The following is a 23,070-nucleotide window of genomic DNA, read 5'->3' as shown; positions in this document are numbered from 1 at the left end:
GCTCCATGTGCCACAGATTTGACATCATAGGGATAAACTATAAACCTATTTAATTATTCATAACATGGACAAAAGGGATAGTTCTCCTTTTCTCACATCAGTAGTATTCAAATTTTTAATGATACATAGTCATTTGATACATCAGAGACAGGCCACCATTCAGATTCAACACAATGAACTGAATAAATTATAGTTAATTATTATACCTCATTTGAGTTATATCCCACCTTTTATCCAGGAATTCAATGTAACATTTTTTATTTTAAAAAAATATATGCCTTCCCCAAACTCGTAACAATGAGCCTAGTTGGTATAGTGTGTGCAGTTCTGCATATATTCCCAGAACAGCCCTGTCAGATCCACTGGGCACAGTCATTCAAAAAACTCCTATGGCAATAAAATTGTACACTGAATGTATAATTAATGTCCAATCTGATGGGTTTATCTTCATCCGGAACCCAATCAGTGAGAGCTGTAGCACTTTAAATCTAACAAGGGACATGTATTGTAGCCTACCGTTGATCTGCGGGCCATTACCTTGGAGGATGATAGGAGTCGAAATTGTCGGTAGTCCAGACCAGTATGGACTACTGACTATCTATATTGATAAAGCTAAGTTCAGGCCTTGCTCTTATATTCGCGAGTATTAAAGACCAGCATTACCAAAGTTGGGTTTTTAAAATTGGTTCTTTGTGTAGAATTGGGTTTATGTGAGCGTGAAATAGGTTTTCTAATGAAACCCCGTTAACAACTCTACTAAAGACACACATCTCTTCTCGTCCTACTAAAGCCAGTTTCCAAGAGATCAGGTACGTTCCAGTTCTTTAATAACAAACGGGCAAGAAAAGGAGGAATAAGTTGGCAGAGCTTCCCCTGCTTTTTTCTTTATAGGTTCTGCTGTACGCCAAGAGCAGGCTAGCGCGGACACGAGGAAAGTGAACGGCCCGATATCCCCGCGCGCCATTTTAAGCGCAAATCTCGCGTCCTTCTGTTCATGGCTGCTGTCACACAAGGAAGCGAAACGTTTTGTATTCACTCTTTTGAATGTCATAGTAGACATACAAAGGTAATAACACACAACCGACCCACCCCACCCTCCCCAGATACGCAGTCTAATTCTTCCAAGGGCGCCCAAATTCTCGTATGAGGGGAAAAAAACCCACTAATTTTCTCGTCCCCTTACTCTTTCCCTCCTGAAGCGCCTGCGTGCAACGCCCAAAGCTGCGTCTCGCCGCGACAATTTAGGTCCGCCTTTCTCCAAGAGCAAGCGCACCAACGCAGATGTGGAGGTGGCGGCGGCAGCTTTGGGTGGCCCGGAAAGAGAGCGTTTAATTAAGGCAACCTGGTTTGGTTTTTAATGCGATAATTGAGTTTGGGGGGTGGGGGTAGAAGGAAATTATCTATGATTCCTATGGTTAGGGGGTCTTCTCAATACAGCTTTTTGCATTGTTCGCTTTACAGTAATTCGAATAATGTTCCTTCGGATTTATTGCCGACGCGATGTGCAAAAGTTGCGAACTGGGGAATCTGCGTAGGCGGTAGACAAGTGCCGTCTCCGCTTTCTTCTGGAGAAGAGTCTACGCAAACTCGGCTACTTTTCAGCATCTGGACAGACATCCTCCCGTTGGCTTAAAGCCTTCAGTATCTCAAAAATTAAGACGATAGAAGCAGGCTCTGGTTTTTGAAGACAACATATTTATCTCGTTTTCTCCTAATTAACCTTTCAGTTATAACATCTCCGAAGAAGAAACTTTGGGTTAATGTATAGTGCCTTTACTTGAATGGCTTTCTTAACACTGTCTTTAAATGCTTAGTTCTTCTTTTACAAAAACGAACTAAAACAATTAAGATTGAGCTTGTTTGGTAACAAAACCACTAGCAATTCTTATATTGTAATTATGTTGACCAAAGAAGAATTTATGTCTAGTTTTGGTGAGCCATAGTTGAATGTGAGTTTCTCAGAAGCTCACAATTGGCTTCCTGAAAAGCTCATTTGTTTCTAAGCTTTTACCAGCACATTTTGCCTATTCTGTTGCCTAAAATTAATTTGCAAACATTAGAAAATTAATCCGTAGTGCATTTAATTTTGTTTGTTACTAGAAGTTGGAATGGAAACCCAAATTGGACAGACAACATCTGTGATAAAAAACTCTAAAAAAAATGAGAGTGGGGACAGTGACCAATTGTTCTCTTTGCCATTTCCAGTGAAATCTCATAACTTAAGTAAGCAATACATTCCTACTTCTGAAACAGTCATAAAAGATAAGGATCAGCAGAACAGGAATTTTGTCTCTGAGGAAAGAGAGAAGAGAAGTTGCCATAATACAGACATCATGCCAGTCAGCTGTGACTACATTTTAAACATTAAATTGGAAGATAAGGTTTTGATAAAAGGAAGAGAGTCACAGAACAGAGTATCAAGTGTGATGAAAAGGGAACATGATGTTGCTTTGCAAAATACATTGCAATCAGAGAGTAGGAAAAAAAGGCGTAAGAGTTCTTCATTGGAAGTGGGATCTCAAGGAGACATTGTCATAGAAAAAATATATACTAGTTCTTTACTAGAACATGAAGAAAAAACCCAAAGTTCCACAAAAAATGCAAAGAATTTAAAGAAAAATTCTTTGATAATGAGAAGATTACACGAGATGGGAACTGTAACTGAAAAGGATGGGACTTCAGTAATAATTAATTTAGGCTCTGAAAATGTATCAGGAAACCTGCAGAAAAGCCACAGTCACTTAGCCTCAGAATCAAAACTTCAGCATAAAAGATGGAATTTTAGGAAGCGAATTAAACCAATTTGGCCAAAGCAGAATAGAATTCAAAAAGTAAAGAGAAACATAACTGAGAAGCATGGTAATTCAGTAATGATAGATTTAGGGACTGAAAAAGCACCAGAAAACCTGCAGAAAAGCTGTAGCTGCGTAGTCTCACAATTGAGTCTTCAGCAGAAAACATGGAATTTTAGGGAGAGGATTAAACCAGCTTGGCCAGATCAAAAGCAGCACAAAAGTCAGAGAATAAAGAGAAGTATATGTAAGTTAGATTGTATCATACAGAACATAAGTGTATTAAAATATAGAGAAAATTTCCCAAAATCGCAGATATATGTAAAGTACCCAATTAGTGTGAGCTCAGCTGCTGTGACACATTTTTCAAGTAACTGTATAGAAGGAATAGAGTGTCTAATGAAAAACGCAATGGTGAATTTTGTAAAACAAAAAGAACTGACTGTCTCAAAATTGCAAAAGAATATAAAAGTTTCAAATGGACTTAGGCAAGATTTATTGGATTCTATAGTAGACTTTGAAGAAAATAGATGCAAAAGTAATGTAAAAGAAGGAATAAATAGGATGGTAACACAAATGTTTTCAAAATCAAAAATCTATACAAGTGATGGTGAAAAACAAAGTTGGAAATCAGAAAGAAGTGTTGCAGAGATTGTGGAATACAGCCAATGGATTTTAAAGAAGAAAGTAACTAAAGAACAAATGGATTGTTTACCTAAAGAGAATCTGTTGGTTACCAAAACAGAGGGAACTAGTAAGGAAGAGACAAATGGAAAGGATGAAATTGTTTCTTCAACTGATCTTAAAAAAGAAATCAAAACATTTAGTAAGGATGCTTATTCCCTTTTCATCTGAATATAGGTTTTATGACTTTAGAGTTGAATTTCTGTTTTTCAGGTCTATTACTGCCTGCTTAAATCTAAATTTAAAAAATTTAAAATGACTTTAAAATTAAAATTGGAATAATAATATAACTAGTAAAAAAATAAGTTTGGTGACATTTGCAATTGAAGTTAAAACATTTTACAATTTTAAACTTTCACCAAGAGATGTTAGTCAAAGCTCCGTGTTTGAAAGCAGGCATTTGAAACTGAGTCTCCTTCAGGTTGATCTGATTCCTGTTAATTAATATCTATGTCCATGCTGTTTCTTAAAATTTGAGAATGATTTCTGTTTGGATGGATTTTTAAAAACATTTCTCAATTTAGCCAACTGCTTTAGTATTTCATGATGGTCTTTCACCAAACTACTACTGTAATTAGGTCTGACCTGGTTTAGCTTTTTCAAGATCATAGGGCATCTGCCTAGCTGGACACTAATTCTTTATATACAATGAATAATCACATCTGGACACACTTATACTGGGAACACTTGTACAGTTTGAATAAAGTTGCTTCTTTTATATTTTGGCTGGAAAATACAAAACCGTCTGAAAACTATAGTAATAAAATGACCTTAGGAACTGCAACAGTTCCTAAAATAATAAATTTGATTTGACTGAAAATATTACCATTAAAAGGAGTGTAGTTAGAACTGAAACTTCAATATATTTTTTTAATTTTCTTAAAGGTATACTTTTTTTTTGTGGTCGTCTGTATTTTTTACTAAATTAATGCTACATTACAATTACAATTTCCTTGCATAAATATTTATTTTATTGTTTAAATTATTTTATTAAATACACATGTAATAATAACCATATTACTGTACAGATAATCCTTGACTTACTATCTGTTGCTTAATTGTTTAATATTATGACAGACATTCCTAGAGATATTTATAATCTATTTTTGGAGTTACAGCAGCCACATGCTATTCTCCTTATGGTCACATGATTGTAGTTTGGATGCTTGGCAACCAAATCATCTTTACAGTTAATTGCAGCATTGTCTGGTCATATAGCCACAATTTGTTACTTTTTTATCAGTTTCCAGCAAAAAACACTCATAGGGAAAATAGATACTTAAAAAAAAGACTGCATTCACTTAGTGGCCATTATAAAAATTGCTCGTATCTTCAAATCTAGACATGTGATGTCTTGATTTACAATTGTAATTCTAGACTTAATTACAATTATACGTTGAAGACTATCTGTACTAATTAAAATAGGGCCTAGAATAAATGTAGATGATGCAAGATAAGTTTCTGTTTCTAATAGTGTTTCATAGAATATGCATTTTTAAATATCTTTTTATAGTGAAGTATGTTATACTTGAGAATATATTAAATATATTAATGATTATTTGTTTTTTTAATCAGGAGAAGATACCCTTGACATTTTAAGTAGACAATATGGAAGGCTGCCATATACAATTCTGAATATATTAAAGAACTGCAACATAGAGACAGCATTAGAACAGTCTGCATGTCTACTGATAACTGAGGCAAATGTGCCCAAGAACAACAATTCTGTTAAACTTTGCTTTTGGAAGCAGACTAAGAAATATTGTAACACTACTTTTTCTATCACAAATACTGCATGTCTAGAAAATTTTGACATACGAATACTTGAAAAGAAAATTGAAAAAAGCGCATTGGTGAAGTATCGGAATGAAAGATTTGAATGGCTTTCTATGTATAATGTTCCTCCCTGCAAAAAGAGTCTAGTAGTAAAATCATTTGATTGTTATTACATTAAGACATTACAACCTACAGGTATTGAGGCTCAAAGCTATATAATTAATTGTAGATCTCTGCATACTGCGTTTGATCAAGGAAAATCCCTAACTTCTAAGGGTATGGGACAGAATGAACTTAGTAGTATCCCTAATGTAATACATAATATAAAATTAATCACACAAAAAGACATTTTGGTTTCAAGAGAAATGTCCCAGCATACTAAAAGTCAAAATGCAAAGCGAATCAAGGAAAATAAATTGTCTATGGATTTTAAAAAGCCATGCAAAAAACTAAAAATGCCAGAGGACTTAGAAGAATCATCGGTCATGAAAGTTCTCATAAATGAAGATATTTCTGCTGAACATGACATACCAATAGAAGAAAATACTGTTGCCATAGATTCTGCAGTAATTTCAGAAAAACTAGATTATAATGAAACAAGTATCTTTTCTTTACTTGATTGTATACCTGATTTTAGTCTAGAGCTGCCTTCTCAAAATCAAGTTGCCACCATGTCTAGCAATGAAACAGCAGACCAAGAGCACTTCATTGCATACGGTTACAGTATTTTTGAGAAACCAGTAGTTCTCAAAACAGACAAGAATGAATCAAAAGAAATAGAGCCATTTATTGACTTCAGTAAAATGGATGAAAATAAATCCATAGCGGAGACAGTGGATATTGAAAAAAATATGGTCTGTAATAGTAATGCTACTCCCTACATGAAAAGAAAAAGGACATGTAACATAAAAACAAAAAAAACTGGTAGGAAACCGTGTCTGTATAGCTGTCAAAGGGCAATCCCAATTAGTGGTAAAAATACATGGCCTCGTGAATCATGCGCAAGGACATCCTTGTCGATTTGTAAAAATCATGCATTGGATTCACATAGAGGATATTTAGAAGATACTGATTCAGTAACAAAATGGAGCAAATTGGAGGTCCATAAACCATTGGTAGATAGTTGTAAAATATCTCTAAATACAATGGAATGTGCTGTTGAAAGTCCATTTTCAGACTGCATATTGCATATGGGCAAGATATTTTCACCAATTACTGAGAATAGGTTTTCTTATGATGATATGGAAAGATCTAAACAAAGTACTGAAATTGTAGAATCAAAAGTGGTTTTGAATTTATTAAAAGAAAAAGGAAAAAGTATAAATATTCAGAATGACTCATTTGCAAGCATTAGGAAAAATAGGACAGATAATCCATCAGTTACCAAACAAAAAACTGTGTTGAAAAATTTGACATCAGGAACTTTGTCAAATTTCAAAATTCCTTTACTTGAAGGTAAAGGTAATTTTAGAAAATTAGAAACTGAAACATCATCCGAAAAGGATACTGGCAATTCTTCAAATATTTTAGAGAATGTTCTTTCTCCAAAAGAAGCTAGAATTAAAATGGCTTCATCTGACAAAAAATTTAGCTCACAAATCCAATCAGAACAGGAGAATTATACGTCTGCACTGGAAAAATACATGCATCAATTCAACAGTGATATTTCTGAAAATGTTTCTAAAAAGAGAAGAATTTGTAATACTTTTGAGAATACTTCACATAAGAATAAACTAAAATCACCAACTTTGAATGATACTCCTTTCTCTTTGAATACTGGAAATATAGAGGAACAAATGCTAAATTCTGCTTTGGCCTCAGAAATTATTGATAAAGTTAATGTCAACAATAAGTTGGCGCAGGAGAGCGATGACATTTGTCCAGATATTCTTAAGGCTTATGAAGATGATATTCTTGTAATTGATGTTATTCAAGATGATCCGGACCTGTTTGGAGATAATGTTAAGCAAGAAGATGACACTGCAAAGATTAATAATACTAAAAACATTTATAGCAGTCACTTTTCAGAAAAAGATCTGGAATGGAAATCGGAGTCTTCTCAATTTTCAAAAAGCAAGCATTTGAAATTCATTAGGTAGGCTTGTTGCCTTGAATTTGTGTGTGTGTGTGTAATTGTTTGTTTACTTACTTATGATGTGGCTTTTCTTAAAGTACAATTCAAAGACCTTTAAGAAAACAAAATCTTAGACCTATGAAGTGATGAATTAAAATTTGGAGGATAATCAAGAGCGTGACCTGTCAAAACCGCGCTCGACTAAACCGCGTCGCTGACGTCATCAACAGGGCGACAACAGCCAGCGCAGAGAAAGAAGGGCGCTTTAAATAGCGCTTTGAAAGCAAGCCGATTCAACAAGGTAAGGGTTAGCTTTAGGTTTAGGTTAAGGGTTAGGGTTAGGTTAAGGGTTAGATTTAGGGTTAGGTTAAGGTTTAAGTTTAGGGTTAGGTTTAGGGGGGTTAGGTTTAGGTTTAGGGGTTAATTTTAGGTTTAGCGTTTACAGCATGCTTCTGTCTCCGTGCTGTTGTCGCCCTGTTGATGACGTCAGCTACGTGGTTTCGTCGAGCGCAGTTTTAGTCGAACGCGGTTTTGTGGTGGAACCAGTCAAGAGTATACCTTACTCCTACATTATATTAAAATTGTTCACAGAGAAATTTGAAGCATGTCAACGGTAATTGTAAAGCAACATGTCTTCTAATATTAGGATTTTATATGATTGTTTTGTTTTAAATATGCAATGGTACCTGTAGTAAAGAATCTAGCTGTTTATGTTCAGACTTATTTGGATTCATATTCACTTTAGGTAGGTAGGTAGGTAGGTAGGTAGGTAGGTAGGTAGGTAGGTAGGTAGATAGATAGATAGATAGATAGATAGATAGATAGATAGATAGATAGATAGATAGATAGATAGATAGAAGTTTATTTATATGCCGCCTTTTTCCCTGGGGGGACTCAGGGCGGCTCACAATCCAAGAGGGAGGGGGAGACAAACTTTTTAACATATAAGACAATACATAATTAAAAAACACAACATTCATACCATTCGGCTTTATTATACATTACAGATAGGAAGAAGTACAAGATAGATTATATTCTTAAATGTTAAAATTTAAATACAAATTATTTTCCTTTTTTTTTTTCATTTAAACTTAGATCAGGGATGTCAAATTCAAGGCCCAAGGGCCAGATCCGGCCCACGAGGTGCTTAGATCTGGCCCAAAAGGCCACTCTGGGAACAGCAAAGAGCCAACCCGTAATGCCTCTGCCAGCAAAAATGAAGCTTAGCAGAGCCATATGAGGCCCTCTCGAAGTCTGTTTTCATTGACAGATGATTGCAGGAAGCTGTCGCAGCCAAAAACAGAGCTCGGGAGCCTGTTTTTGCTGGCAGCATGCTTGGGCCACCATAGATGTTCCCGACATGAGTGGCGTTGAACTGGCAATGCCCCCCCAGCTACGCCCCCCTGAGGTCAAGCACATCACTGATGTGCCCAGCAATGAAATTGAGTTTATTATCCCTGACCTAGATAAATCTTCATGCCTAAATTGGTATGTCAAGTAGTACAATAACATCCATTTTAGATGGTACAAACGGTAATAAATTATCAATATAGTTTCGTTATTTCAGGTTTGACCCTTGTGAGATAAGGTTATACAATAAGAGTGCCTAATTTTAGAGAGGAACACTTAATGTTTGTCTTTGGAACAATTCTCCAGAATTATTGTGTGCAAACATTTAATGAAAAACAAGCATAACGAACCAACTTAGAAAACATTAACTTTGTCTTCAAAATAATAAAATATTGCATGCATGCATCACATCAACAGTTCAGACTAAGATGTTACTTGTATGACCTGTGATAGAATACTCTCTTGCTCACAAGATCCACTTTCATCTCCAAATTATTTCCTTCAGATTCTTAAAAGGCTGCTCTCATTTATTTGTTCTTAATGTTACTTCATCTTCCAGATGATAATTCTTTGTTTATGTGGCATTTTCTGAACAAATTAGTTGGAAACGTAAGACTAGTTTATTTCTCGGTTATTCAGTATTTGCATGTGATCCCATGTAACTCCTGAACCAAGTTGCATGATTTGTTATAGTGATTGAAGTTGATGAAATTACTGTATGTGTAGTTATTACATATAATGAATTTGGTGTAGTGCAGGAGTCTCCAAACTGTAGCTTGTGGGCTACATCTGCCCCCTTGGAAAATTCCTTCCAGCTCTTCCTATGTGTTATGTTCCTATCCTTTCCAAATAGCGCAGGGAGAGAAAGCAAGATTATATTCATCATTTTTTGGAAAGAAAAGTAGGATTCCCTTTATTTCTCCAATTGGAGGGGGGGGGTGTTGCTCGCCAGATGGATGTGGAAGGGGAAGGATAAGTTATGAGTTACATAAAAGGGTGTTATGCTGTGCTGTTTTAGTAGGATGATAAGGGCTTGATAATACAATATCTCTTAAATTGGATAAAATCTTTCATTTACAGAGAAAGCCGCTTTCAAGATTATGAAACACTGAAATTGGATGATAATGCTGATGGTTTGGTGATACAAGGTAAAGAGTTTAAAATTCAGAAATGGAGGAAAAAATAGTTTACTTAATTTTTGACAATGTTGTTAATTTGCGTAATTGTGTAATAAAATAACTTGATGCTTATAATATATAATATGTATAATACACAGATCTAGGAATGGTGTGGGGGGTATGCTTTGAGCTCTAAACACTTAGCTCTTATAAGCAGTATCCTGAATTACAGGGAGCGAGCTTCCTATAATCTTCTCAGCTGTCCTTACCACTCTGTATGGACTTTCTATCTGAGGCATTGCAACCACCAAATCAAACAGTGATGCAGTTTGTTAAAACACTCTCAATTATGCCCTTAAAAAGTGGACAGAAGGAAGAAGATGTGCTCTCCTCATCCAACGCAGGAAATATAGAGGCTGGTTTGCACACTTCACTAAGGATGATGTGTGGATAGACCAAAGCAGATTGTTAATTGTCTGCACCCCCAGGTACTTAATACTGTTGACCGCCTCTAAAGTTGCATCCTTGACACTGCGTGCAGTATGACTATGCCAACTGTTTCTAAAATCTACATTGATCTCCTTTGTTTTATCAACATTTAGAACCAGGTTACTTTAATTGCAACAGTTCACCAGAGCCTTCACCTTTTCCCTATAATCATCTTCACTGTCATCCCACCACTTCTGTGTCATCTGCATACTTCACATGATTTGTAGCAGATTTGGCACTGCAGTCTTGGATCATCAAGGGGAATAGTAGCCCACTCAAGACACAGCCCTGTGGGAAACCTGTACTCAAGGAGAAACATATTATGCCTCCGTTGAATACTGATCAATTCTACAATTTAATTTCCCTCCCCTCGCAAAATAAGTCCCCAATTTTTTTAAAAAAACTAAATTTATTTGCAAATTATTAACCTGTCTTCTATATGCTACATTAATGACAAAATAGTTAACAAGAACAATAATAATAAAAGGCAAGATTAAAGTTTCCAAACCATCTGTTAATAAACTCTTATTCTAATTAACTTGTAGAAAATTTACCACAGCATTTTATCATCCCAAATTATTTCAAGAGTTAACAGTAATTCTTCCTGAGTTAAGTGGTTAAACATAATAAATTGAACCTCCAAAGTCAATTTTCAAAAAAAAATCCAGATAAAATTGTTTTTCAATTAAGTATAATAAATCCATTCCCCAATGTCCTTCATTCCTTCTGGAAAAAAATCAAGCCACCTTGCTCAGATAGCTTCTGTTATAAAAGAATGCTGGCTTGAAGGGGAGAGGTATGCAATCAACTCAGTTCTAAGTCTGTACAGTCCATATTTCTTTCCAATAGCTGCTTTCAAATCACATTCCTTTCCGCGACCTAATTTATCAAGAGCTACAGACATCTGAATATTTTCTACAACTATTATCAGTTCACCAGACTTTTGAAAAAATCTTTTAATTAAGGATTGCATATTACCAAATGGACTTTTTTCAGATACCAGTCACATCCTGTACTTGCACTTATGACGGTCATACCTCTCTCACAGATGTGCGATTATAATTTGGGCACTTGGCAACTGGCTCACATTTACATCTCATTGCAGCAGCTTGCAATCATGATGATGATTTGCAAACCTGTTTCAGCTTTTCACCAAAAAGATCCTTCGGAGAAGTTGGATTTGCTTAACAACCAACCATGTGATTCACGAAAAGATTGGTGATTTGCTATTTGACCATGGTAAAAATAGTTGTAAAATCGGGTTCAGTCATGTGATTACTTATGACTGCACTTAGGATTACTTTGAAATTATGAGTTCTTCAGATATCTAAAATTTAGTACTCCTGCTTTTCTGTTTGCAAATATGTTATTTTAATCCCTAGTTATGGTTACATTTTCTTTTTCCAAAACATTCTGAAATGTATAATAAGTTTAAAGCATATAAAATTTGACAGGAGTTAGGGGTAATAGAATAATGAGATCTCTCAGATCCTGCCTACCAGAGCTGTTTTTACCTTGCCTGTTCAGATTCCTTATAGAATCCCTGCCTAAATTGTTTTATTATAATATCAGTTTCTTCTTTTATGCTTTTCCATCACACTATTCACTTTAGTCCTCTAATGCATGTTACTTCAAGAAGTCCTTAATTTAAATAAGAACTGTAAGAAATCTCATATCTTGTCCAGAAGCCAATGTCAATTGAGAACTAACAATAATTAGCATATGGGAGGTAGTTAACCATATTCAGTTATATTGTTCTTTTGGTATGTTCCAGATTTGAGTTTTATTTTTAAAACAGGTTCAGATTTAAAGTTGTTATTGCAAGTCAATCGATAATCAATTGCATCCAATATTTATTATCTTTCAAGCCATTAATTTAATTAATAATTAACAGAAAAAATATATTGTAGGAAATAGTTTTTGCCACCTAAATTAGGGTTCTACAGAAATTTTATGTGGTTTATACAGACTAAAAGCAAAAATAAAGTTACATGCATTTAGCCAATTTTCTATCATTAGAGCTTTGCCTTTTGATCAGTAGTTCTGATTTTTTTAAAAAAAAAACTAAGGTTCCAACAGTTTGAAAAAGTTAAGAAACCCTTGTTTTAGAGAAACATTGTTAACTCTTTTTGTATAAACAGTTATGGTCCAATTAACATGGAAGCCAAACATACATTTTATATATAATGCCTTAATTCTCCCCTTGCCTGTAGTTTGCTTTGTATTTATATAAAGTATTGCACTGTGTTCTAAATCTAAAAGGAAAAGAAGCACGTAGATTAGTAGCATACTCCTCCTATTGGATTTGTTGCTAGCTACTATGTTAGAATTAGATTTTTCAACCTGTGAACCAGGATATGTAAGTCTTATGATCAGAAGACATAACCAGATATAATTAATGAATGATTCTATACATCTTAATTAAAATATGAGATTACTATATACTTTGTTTTTAGAGAATTAAAAATTCTATAGTTTATTTTAATTCTTGAGAATTTACCATATCTGAATTGTCTGAATTTTTTGAAGCAATAAATCATAGCAATTCATAAGAACTTTAAATTGCATTCTAGTTAATGTTATTGTTTAGCCAATTATTTTCCCTTCTTTAATATGTGTATACTGTATGCGTGCATGTGAAATTTACAAATTAATTAGCCTCGATTTTTAAAATGTATTAATCTTTATTTTAAGAATTTTGACATATTATTAATCTCTATTGGAGCATTTAGGGCTTGATATCAAATGAGTTCCATAGTGGTAGATTGTCATGATAATTACAGCTTCATGTTTTGAATGGTATAAATGGCCACGATTTATCAAATAATTAATAATGTCACATTATCTGGTACCACAAGTTTCTTTTCAACATAGTAGTGTCATTTTAAATGTAGAGTTACTACTTTAGGAATATTGGAAAATATCCCATTTTTCAGTTAAGCATTCCGTTTCTAATATTGCTGTAGTTTAGAATTACACATGATATTCTTTTTCCCAATTGATGAAATTAAGTCAGAGGCTCTAAATGGAATAAATTCTATAGGAGGAATATCAGAATCATCCCCTGAAGATGGACAGCTGTCAGAACTGAATAAACTTACCAAGGTTTTTGATACAGATGAAAAGGTATAGAAGTACATTGATTTCGTTGCATAATAATAATTCAATATGTAATGAATGCTGCATTGGAGAAAGTTTATCTTTTACAAGTAATAGGTTGCACTTTTTTACTTAAGTATGTATGTATATATTTTTTTCAAATATAGATCCCACTGAGATCAATAGTACTAATTCCAGCTGAATGTACAAAGATTTAAAATGTAAAGGCTGGCATACTAACTTGGAAGAAAATTATCTAAAAGAAATTGGGTTTACTTGGAGTTGACATGTATAGGTTTCACTGTTAGATACTAAAGATTAGATTGCTAAATATAAATATTTTCCCAAAGATTGTTTCTGATCTTCTGTGTGGAATCTGTTGGTGCTATTAAATAAATTTATTTTGACATAAGAAGTATAGCAAAGGAATGAGAATAACATATATACTTTTTATTGTAACATAGCTTTGTTAATAAGATGAGCTGCATAATGAAGTTTTTGAATTACCTTTAGAGAGCTACCAGGGATATATATATTGCTTTATAAAAATGTCCACTATAAAATTATAGTACAAGATTATAATCAAAAAGAATTCTTACTCTGGTTTTTTTTAAGATTATGAATTGCTTTTAAAACAAAACAAAAATAATTTATAAATTTTATATAACTTTATTTTGATGTTCATTTTACAGTATGAATTTTCAAAGAAATTGCTTGCTATGCAAGAACAGAAAACAAATGTTCAAGACTTTGCAAAAATGTATGTATTCATATGTAATATTCAAATCAGTCTTAATTATGTGAATGAAAAAAAAAACCAACTTTCTCAGATTTATTTTCCTTTAGTTTTAAGATTCACATTAGATTAGATTAGATTCAAATTAGTTTCCAAATATTAACTAATTGCTCAGAAACTCTTTAAATATCTGTTTGAGAAGTACATTCCCAGATTGAGAGCCACCAATAAAAGCAGTTTAGCCTCTTATGTTCTTTACTGTCATGGATTGAGAGGACAGCCAGAAAAAAAGACTTCTGAAACTCTATCATAAAATCTGTTAATTTTCAGATGTGAAAATCTTTTATTTAGAAACTTGGATGCAGATATTTTGGATTTCCTTTAATTTATTGATGTCATTGTAGCTAATACGCCTTCGAAATGGGTTATAAATTATATTAATATGTTCCAGTTGATCATTTTTAATGTTATCGACATAGCTGTTATTTGAATCATTTGGAATTAAATTAATTTCGGAGGCAAACTCAATGTACAAAGCATTGCAATTACTAAATATGGAAAAACCAGACAATGGACAACTGTATAGCTATCACTTTACTTTGATTGCACTTGTCACATCATTTTCAGCTACTTAATAATAGGAATTATCACAGATGTTGTTTGAGAAATTAAGATACACAACTAGCTAATAAACCATCCTGGAAACATAACAATAAAGAAGGTTGTAAGATTGAATGATTGATGCAATTTATAAATTGCCAAACTTCCTTTTGCTCTGGGTATATGACATTAAAAAAGTTTTTAAAATACAAAACGAAAGTCCATTTGCTACTTTACAATGAATCAAGGAATGTATATCCTTTAAGAGGAACATTTTTGCTTTTTTGAAAGGAAGGGGATACAGATTTACAGATGATAATAATAGTGCAAATTTAATAATGTAGTATTTTATTTTCTACATTAATAGTTGTGAATATCTATTTTCCCATCTGAAATATAGTGAGAATACCCTAACAATTGAACCTTTGAGCTGTGATCATCAATTGGAATTGTCATTTCCTACTGCGAAAGCTATTGTTCCTCAACAGCAAGACCCAACACTAAAATCAAGGAGTAATGGTATAAATTGATAATGTTTAAGTATTATATTATTTTCCTGTTGCATTACTTTTCCGTCTACACATACAGATCCTTTTCTAGTTCAACGTGTTATTTGAACATTTTTAAATTGTTCTATAAGGAAACTAGTAAGGTAATTATTTGATATGAATTATGCTTTAGAATTTTATAGGACTATTTGCAGAGGACAGAAAAATAGTTGTAGCCATTATAACATAGATTTGGGGTATACTATAATGCCTGTCAAAATGCCTGTATAATAGAAGTAAATATAAATAACTGCACACAGTATTCTCATCTAGAGAAAAAATGGTGTCAGCTTAAAACAAACAGAACTTATTTAATATAAAATAATAAATAATAATATGCATTTTTAATTGTTGGTTTTATTCTTTGTTTTCTATCAAAATGCTTGAAAAGAGTTAGTGTCATAAATATAAAAATGAGAATTTCAGAGAGATATATTTAAAGAAAGTAATTTAAGTATTATTTAATATATTTTTATATAAGCAGTATCCTTAACTTCAACATTAGATTTCAGATTCCCAAGGAAATGTCCTCCTTTGCCCTCATCATCTACTAATAGTTATAAAACCTGGAAAGAAAAAAAACATCCAGGGGTAAGTTTCAGAACAACATGTGTTTATAAGTAAGCTTAAATTAAGTTGTGTTTTATCAGTTTAAATATATTCAGTTTGTCAATATCTCTAAAACATAAATAATTTATATTCATGCAATAACTTATTACCACAACTTCTGAAAAGTTTGTCTAGAAAGATCTCACAGTGATTGCCACTCCAAATGTAAAAGATATGATTTCTTTAATGGCCAAGAAGAGGATTTTTTTCTCATAAAGATACTTGGAAAGAAAGAAGAGTAGGATCACAAAGTGATTTAAGACCTTTCCAGTGTCCTTGAACTTACTGGAAAAAATAGCATATAATAAATTACTATGTTTTATATAAATTACCTTGAAAATAAGATCTACCCAGAAAATAAGCACATCATGATTTTTCATGCTGCTCACAATATAAGCTCTACCTCCACAATAAAACCAAAAACTCCTCCAGCAGGGGGTGTAGCCAGTAGCCAGTCCAGGAGGAAGCAAGAGTGTGCACAGAGGCTGACCATGTCTGGAAGCAACTGCAGCCCACCGGTCCCTTGGTCAGTGCACACTGGGGCTACGTAGCCCACACAGCACAGATAAATCCCTCCAAGTATCATGCAGAGCCAGAGGAGTGGGGAGAGGCATGTGATCCATCCACTTTGCTTGTGGAGTGTATGGCGGAGCTGGAGGACGAAGTTGGATGGCGGGGAGCAAGGGCAGTGGTGTGATGCCACCTCTGCCCCAACACTTGACAGCAGCACCAACAGCAGATGGAAGCAGGGGTACAGGGATGGAGGAGGCACGTGATCCAGCCTGCCGGACGTACCACACAGCCACTCACCCATCTGTCCGTCTTTGCTTGCCCATGTCTATGATGGGACAAGCAGTCGCGTGGCACATCCGATAGGCTGAATAGTAGGTCTCTTCCACCCTGGTGCTTTGCCTCTGTTGATGCTGCCACCGCTAGACGTGGCAAGGCAGGTGCTGGGGTGAGGGTGGCACCACACTGCGGCCAACGCACACATGGCCCCAGCCATCCAACTTCGTCCTCTGGCTCTGCTGCACACTCCACAAGCAAAGACAGATGGTGGGCTGGATTGTGTGCCTCCCCCCACCCCCATGCCGCTTGGAGGTACTTACCCTAAATGCTGTTTTCCCCCTTTTAAACCTGACCTCCTTTTCCAAAGGCTATCATCCAGAAGGAACAATTTCCCTCCCCCCCCCCCGGATCCAGACAAGACAGAAGCCACCCTTCGCCAATAAGCAAAGCGGCTCTTCATTTTCTTCTGCGGGGATCCACCCGATCCATATGGCCATTAAGAGATCTTTTGTCCAACTTACAAATGATCTTCTGTCCAAGTGCATTTCCACCTCCACAGATCCAAGGCTCATTTAAGGGTACCCTACTGTAAATTCTCCCCGAGGCTGACACTTAGCTCTCAGCATTACCGCACATGCACCCAGCGAACCACAGTCGAGCCGCTCCAACCATTCATGGAATCTTAAAGGGACTCTGATTTATTGCTTTTTGTGTGCCCCCTCCCCCATCTTGAGACAATGGAACAGCTATTGCTTCCCAAAACAAATGAGCCCAACGTTACCTGAAGGGTTCCCACACTTTTCCAAAAGCTTTTCCCAGGGGGCATGTGCTACAAAAGAATGGACAGGCAGGTAACCTCGCCCTGGCAAGTGGGAACTTTTCATCCCTCAGAAGCAAGGAGGAGGGAAAAGGAGAACAGTCACTTGAGGGCTGCCTCTTCGCGGGCTACTCCAGAGGCTTGCTCGTGGGAACACAGTGTGGAAGGAAATCTGTTCCTTGCAGATTTGTCCCAAAGTGAATTTCCCCTTTTACACCTGGGCTCTCTCTTTGGAGGGAGATAGAGGACTAGGCTGGGCTGAAACAGAGGAGAAAGTGGGGAGAGAAGCTGCACAGCTCTTCACGAGACCTCTCAGGAGACATGGTGTACAAATGTAAAAGCCGCTACTTCAAGTCAGCAGCAGTCCCCTGGGTTCTGGCAGCGGGCTTGCTTCGTCCTTTCCCTGGGAGTGTCTTGTCAGGGTCCTCTTGATAGCCTTTCCCCTCCCCTTCACAGTTTCCATGGAGAGAGGGAGAGGGAACAAATGAGAATGGTGCCCGGATTTGTGGCACTTTGTTTTTATTTGCATGTTGTGGCTCCCGAGAGGTCTTGTGAAGAGACAGGCAAACCCTCATACTTAGCTACTGAATGTAGGGCTAGGCTGGGCTGAAGAGAGGAGAAAGAGCAGAGAGAGAAGCTATACAGCTAAGGACAAGTGGCTCACCTGCCTGTCTACAAGACCTCTCAGGAAACAGAGCGTGAAAATGTAAAAGCCTCTCCTTCCAAGTCAGCACAGAACCTGAATCAAAAAAAGCACTGTGAATGTGGGAACTCTTTCCCATTCCCCGCTTCTCTCTCGCTCCCTCTCCCTCCCTGGGAACTGTGAAAGGGAAGGGCCATCAAGGGGACACATGACATTCCTGGGGAGAGAATGAAGTGGGTTCGCTGAAGGATCCTAGGTGCTGCTGCTGATTTGAAAGGAGCAGTTTTTACATTTGTACACCATGTCTTCTGAGAGGTCTCATATAGAAGCAGGCGAACCCCTCGTCTTTAGCTACATGGTTTCTTCCCCCACTCTTTCTCTTCTGCTTTAGCCCAGATTAGCCCTCTATCACCTTCTAAGGAAGGAGGGTTGGGACAAATCTGCAAGAAAGAAGACCCTTCCATGGCGGGTCCCCATGAGCAAGCCTAGGAATCAGCTGGCAAAGAGGCAGCCCTTGAGCGATCACTCTCACTTTCCCTTGCTTCTGAGGTGGGGGACAAAAACCCCCATTGTTCCCAGCCACCAGGGCAAGGCTATCTGCTTCATCATACTTCTCTTGCACAAACCTTACTGATATCAGCGTTCCAGATAGCATCCAAAATTAAATCAGAGTCCAAGGCAAAGTACTGCTCAAAGTTCCAATTTATTAAGAGAGCCATGCTGGTACATCTGGGAAAACCCGAATCTGAAGCTTCTCAGTTTTCCTCACCTAGTTGAAAGTTCATGATCTTGCCCCCACACCCACAAGTCCATCACATGATCCAATCTTCCACTGCTATACTGGCAGTTCCACTATCCAGTTCTGGTCAGGAGCAGAGATACCAAGACAAAGGATGGCCTTGGCAATCTAGAAAGGAATTTTATTTTGGCTACATAACATTCTACTCCATACTATTCCCCCTCCCAATTCTTCACTATCAAAACAGCATAAAAGTGTGGCAGACTAAAGATCCAAAAGGAACATGGCTGCAGGCCTGACACCTGGTGCCCAGCTCTGCTTGGCGGGCAAGCCAGGCAGTCACAGCACTCTGACTTACCTGTGCTGCGCAGACTGCAGCCCCAGAGTGCACCAGCTGAGGGGCCAGCGTGCTCATCACCGTCTGTGTGTGTGCTGGGGTAGAGCACCCTGCCAGGCAGGCCCAGTCCTTCACAATCTCCAATACCGTGTTTCCTGGATATTAATTCCTAATGAGTCTTTTGGAGCCCCAAAAATATAAGACTGGGTCTTATTTTTAAGAAAACACGGTACCTAGGTATAGGTAGTAGTTGTTATTACTATGATTCATTGTACAGTCAGCTAGATGTTCAGATTGGATTTGGAATTTTTGTCTGCCTGTCAGATCCTTCTCAAGGACTTGGGATAGATAGATATGGGTGTTTGATGGTGTTATAGGTATTATTGCAAAATATAAGCTATTCCAAGTAAAGCTGTCTGTCAGGGTTCTGACTGATGCCCTAATTAAATCATGAGCCACAAGCCAAGTTTTAAAAGAAATCCAGTTGTTTATTAAGAGCATTAAGTTGGAAATAAAGCCTACTCTGATCTTACTTAGTTCATGTCCTAGCTCTGACCCTGTTTCTCCATCCCCCCAAAGTGTGTCATCAGTCAGTCACATTCCCTAACAAAGCAATTTTGCGTATTGTAGAGTCCCTCCAACTCCTGTGGCAGATGGCCTTGATATAATAATTTTGTATACTGTCTTGATGTCTTCTTGAAATAAATTTTATTATTGATAAATTCCTGAATCAGAAAGTAGATTTCATTTCTTTTTTCCCCAATTCATTTTACTACATTGCTTCCATTATAGAAAAGAAAAGTACCACAGTAAGTTTAACATTTTTTTTTTGTTACTTACAAGCTTTGGTTCCAAAAAGTATATACCAGAGAAATCTTTCTCCTTCCTCCATTTTGGTTTTAAATGAATCTGAAAACAAAAATGCTTTATCTTTCTTTAAATAATTTTGTAGACTTATTTAGGATTGACTTTACCTCGTGGATACTGCAGATACTATTTCAATTCATTGAATAGCTGTGAGAATCCAAAATGCTGGTTTTCGCATGTTCTTGAATCAACAGATGATAAGGTAAAGCATGTTCCATTTCAGTATAAAATACTTTGCTTATTTTCAACCATAAATACAGTCATCAAAATCATCATAAATGTTTACCTTTTAATAAATCATTGATATGACTATTAAATCTTTAAGTTCATTAGATATTTGTTGATTTGGAGAAAGTGTATGATAAAAATGAATAGATTTCAGTAAAATATTATAAAGTTCGATATTTGCTGCATGCAGTAAGTGTAACATAACAATAAAAGTAAAACATTATAATAAAAATAACCAAATATAGTTGCTTTGATTTAACATATTTATAATTAGCTGTATGAGAAATGTCTGCAAGCAGTTAGATGGTGTTGAATACATAAAATACATAGAAATGTGTACCTATTTAGGTGAGCTGGATGTAGATTGTTCGACTCTATGGAGAATTTGCATCTGAAATGCACTAAATCAAAGTGCAAGATAATTGTGTTTATAACATGGTAAATGAAATGAATTATTATAAACAAAAAATGGAAAAAATAAGAGAAAGTAAATATGTATCTTAATATGATGGCGAACTTTTTCGGCACCAAGTGCCCAAACAAAATGCATGTGCATGCTTGTGCATGGACGTGTGTGCCAGAACACCAGAAACCCAAAGACCAGCTGACAAATGCGCATTCTTGTTTTTTTGACCATTTTCAGGCTCCTTTCTGGGCCTTTTTTGGGCCATTTTCGGGCCTGAAAACAGCCAAAAATTGGCCCGGAAAACAGCTTGTTTTTTGGCAGTTTTTCAGGCTCTTTTCATGTTGTTTTCCGGCGCTCTAGTGCCCGGAAAGAACAGCTGGCTGGCACACAGGGGTGCGCCGGAAACCAGAAGAGCAGCTTGTGATGGTTCGTGTGCCTACAAAGAGGTAGTATATTAAGTTCTCAGGCAAGAGATTGTATACATTAAATGTAGGTAAGGCAATATATGAATCAGTGTAAAAAGGGTGGAAGCAAGAATGATTTCCAATTATGGAGAGGTATGATTGGCATTGGTGTAACTAGATTGGATTTTTTAAAAATTTCCTGTCGCTACATTTTTGCTCGCTACTGCTAAACTCTTCCTGCACTTTGCATCATTGCTAAGGGAAAGAGGTCTTTCCAAACCTATACTGATTTGTTTTGCATATTAACTATTTTACTTATAATATATTGTTATCATATTTTTCCTAATTTTGGGCAGAATCTCTTGTACAGAAAACAACTATTTCCTGAATTTTGCGGGGGGGGGGGGGTTATGCCAATATTCACATATTTAAATAAATAAACTGTAATCAGACTTTGGTATAGTCAGTATAATTCTATGTTTGAAAGAAGAGGAGTCAGATTCTGGAATTTTCTCAACTGTAATTATCATTAGGAAGATAAGCTAATGTTTCTTTTTCTTATTCTTGGAAATAAACAATTATTCTGTATATCATTTTGGGATTTTGCCAAAAATGACAGTGGCAATTATAGTGCTTCTTGCCAAAACCAATTCAAAAAGGAAACAGAAAACACTTTTGTTTCCAATATCAAAAAATGTGAATTGCTCAATTGACATACTTGCAGATATCAATGATGTTTTCTGCTTTTATGTGAGACAATCCATTCTTTTTAAAAGAAAAAGAAAATTTATTTCCCAAATTCTTTTCATTCCCATGGTGACTAGTCTGCCTTATTATTTCTTTTTTGAATTGTGCAAGATATATCTTGTTAAAGATAAATCATCTTCATGGAATATTGAAGAGAAAAAGAGGATCCTTTGTCTGCAGAAAATTTGATAGAGAAAAGAGGGGTGATAGTCCTTTCTCTTCTCATTGAGATTTTATAATAGGTATCAGCACTAAAGTATTGCTTTTGAAAAAAGCAATGCCCCTCTGTTTCTTGACTTTTCTGTACATGCCATAGAACTTTAGAAAAGGAGGAATGGTGGAAATAAGAATGATGTAGGATACGTAATAATTCTTTGCAGACAAAGTTTGGGAATAGAATTTCTGAATACTTAACCATAGATAATTTATACATTATCAGTACATAATAGCACTTTTCCAAATTTGCTTTTGTTTTGTTTTACTATACAGGAATTGATCCACCTATTTGAGAATTTTCCCTGTTTGTATTACATTTATAGGGAACAATGTCCTATATTATAAATATCACTAGACCATATCCATATAAATATGCTTTGAATTGTAGCCTCTAAAAATAATTTGTTTACAATAAATGTATAATAATAGAAGAAAACTATGTGTTTTCTTTTGCGTTTTCTTTTGACTAGCTGAAAAATAGTTTTGGTACTATTTAGTAAATACATAAATTTACACTGGTGTTTTTTTTACCTTTTCTTGTTTAGCAAAGAATATTAACTTTGTGATTTTACTTTACTTACTAGCTTTGCAGTGAAATAATTAAGAAATATATAAGTATTGGTGGCGTAGCTTTGCTGCAACGGGCAGGTAATAAAAATTCAACATTGCTACATACTCAATAAGCTGAGCTTGAGATTGACATCTGTTGATTTTAAGAATAGAATACATATTAATAGCTCAAGAATTACCTGATATTTTACTATAATTAACACTGAGTAGAAAGTTGACTACAATAATTTGATCTAGTTAAGCTAAAAAAAAGTGCCACATAAATCAGTCAGATTTGATCTAGTTTAGAGCGCTATGGATTTCAGATCCATAAAGCTGAAACCATAAAGCTGAAACCAGTGTATAGTTTTAAAATTTTATTCTAGCACAATATAATAGTTCACAAATAATAGGAAATTAGGAATTAATAGGTTGCCAAATTCCTAGTCATCA

General features: G+C 35.6%; 1 protein-coding gene across 6 annotated transcripts in view; it reads left to right on the top strand.

The window, feature by feature from the left end:
• The first annotated feature begins 1,261 nt into the window (after positions 1-1,261).
• Positions 1,262-23,070, top strand: part of TOPAZ1 (testis and ovary specific PAZ domain containing 1) — a 63,375-nt gene continuing 41,566 nt past the window's right edge. For 4 of the 6 annotated variants that reach the window (XM_032235236.1, XM_032235235.1, XM_032235239.1 and 1 more), the window contains exons 1-9: positions 1,262-3,618; positions 5,052-7,347; positions 9,757-9,824; positions 13,327-13,409; positions 14,075-14,142; positions 15,119-15,237; positions 15,772-15,857; positions 20,153-20,269; positions 22,653-22,716. In XM_032235236.1, coding sequence (XP_032091127.1) covers positions 2,109-3,618; positions 5,052-7,347; positions 9,757-9,824; positions 13,327-13,409; positions 14,075-14,142; positions 15,119-15,237; positions 15,772-15,857; positions 20,153-20,269; positions 22,653-22,716 — 4,411 coding nt within the window. In that variant the 5' untranslated portion in view covers positions 1,262-2,108. Of the gene's footprint in view, positions 3,619-5,051; positions 7,348-9,756; positions 9,825-13,326; positions 13,410-14,074; positions 14,143-15,118; positions 15,238-15,771; positions 15,858-20,152; positions 20,270-22,652; positions 22,717-23,070 lie in introns of those variants that run through there. The other 2 variants (XM_032235238.1, XR_004256849.1) reach the window with 2 other exon arrangements.

The sequence above is a fragment of the Thamnophis elegans genome, chromosome Z (assembly GCF_009769535.1).
Source record: "Thamnophis elegans isolate rThaEle1 chromosome Z, rThaEle1.pri, whole genome shotgun sequence".
Taxonomy (NCBI): Eukaryota; Metazoa; Chordata; class Lepidosauria; order Squamata; family Colubridae; genus Thamnophis; species Thamnophis elegans.
The sequence above is the reverse complement of the archived record's forward strand: the minus strand, read 5'-3'. Positions and strand labels throughout refer to the sequence as shown.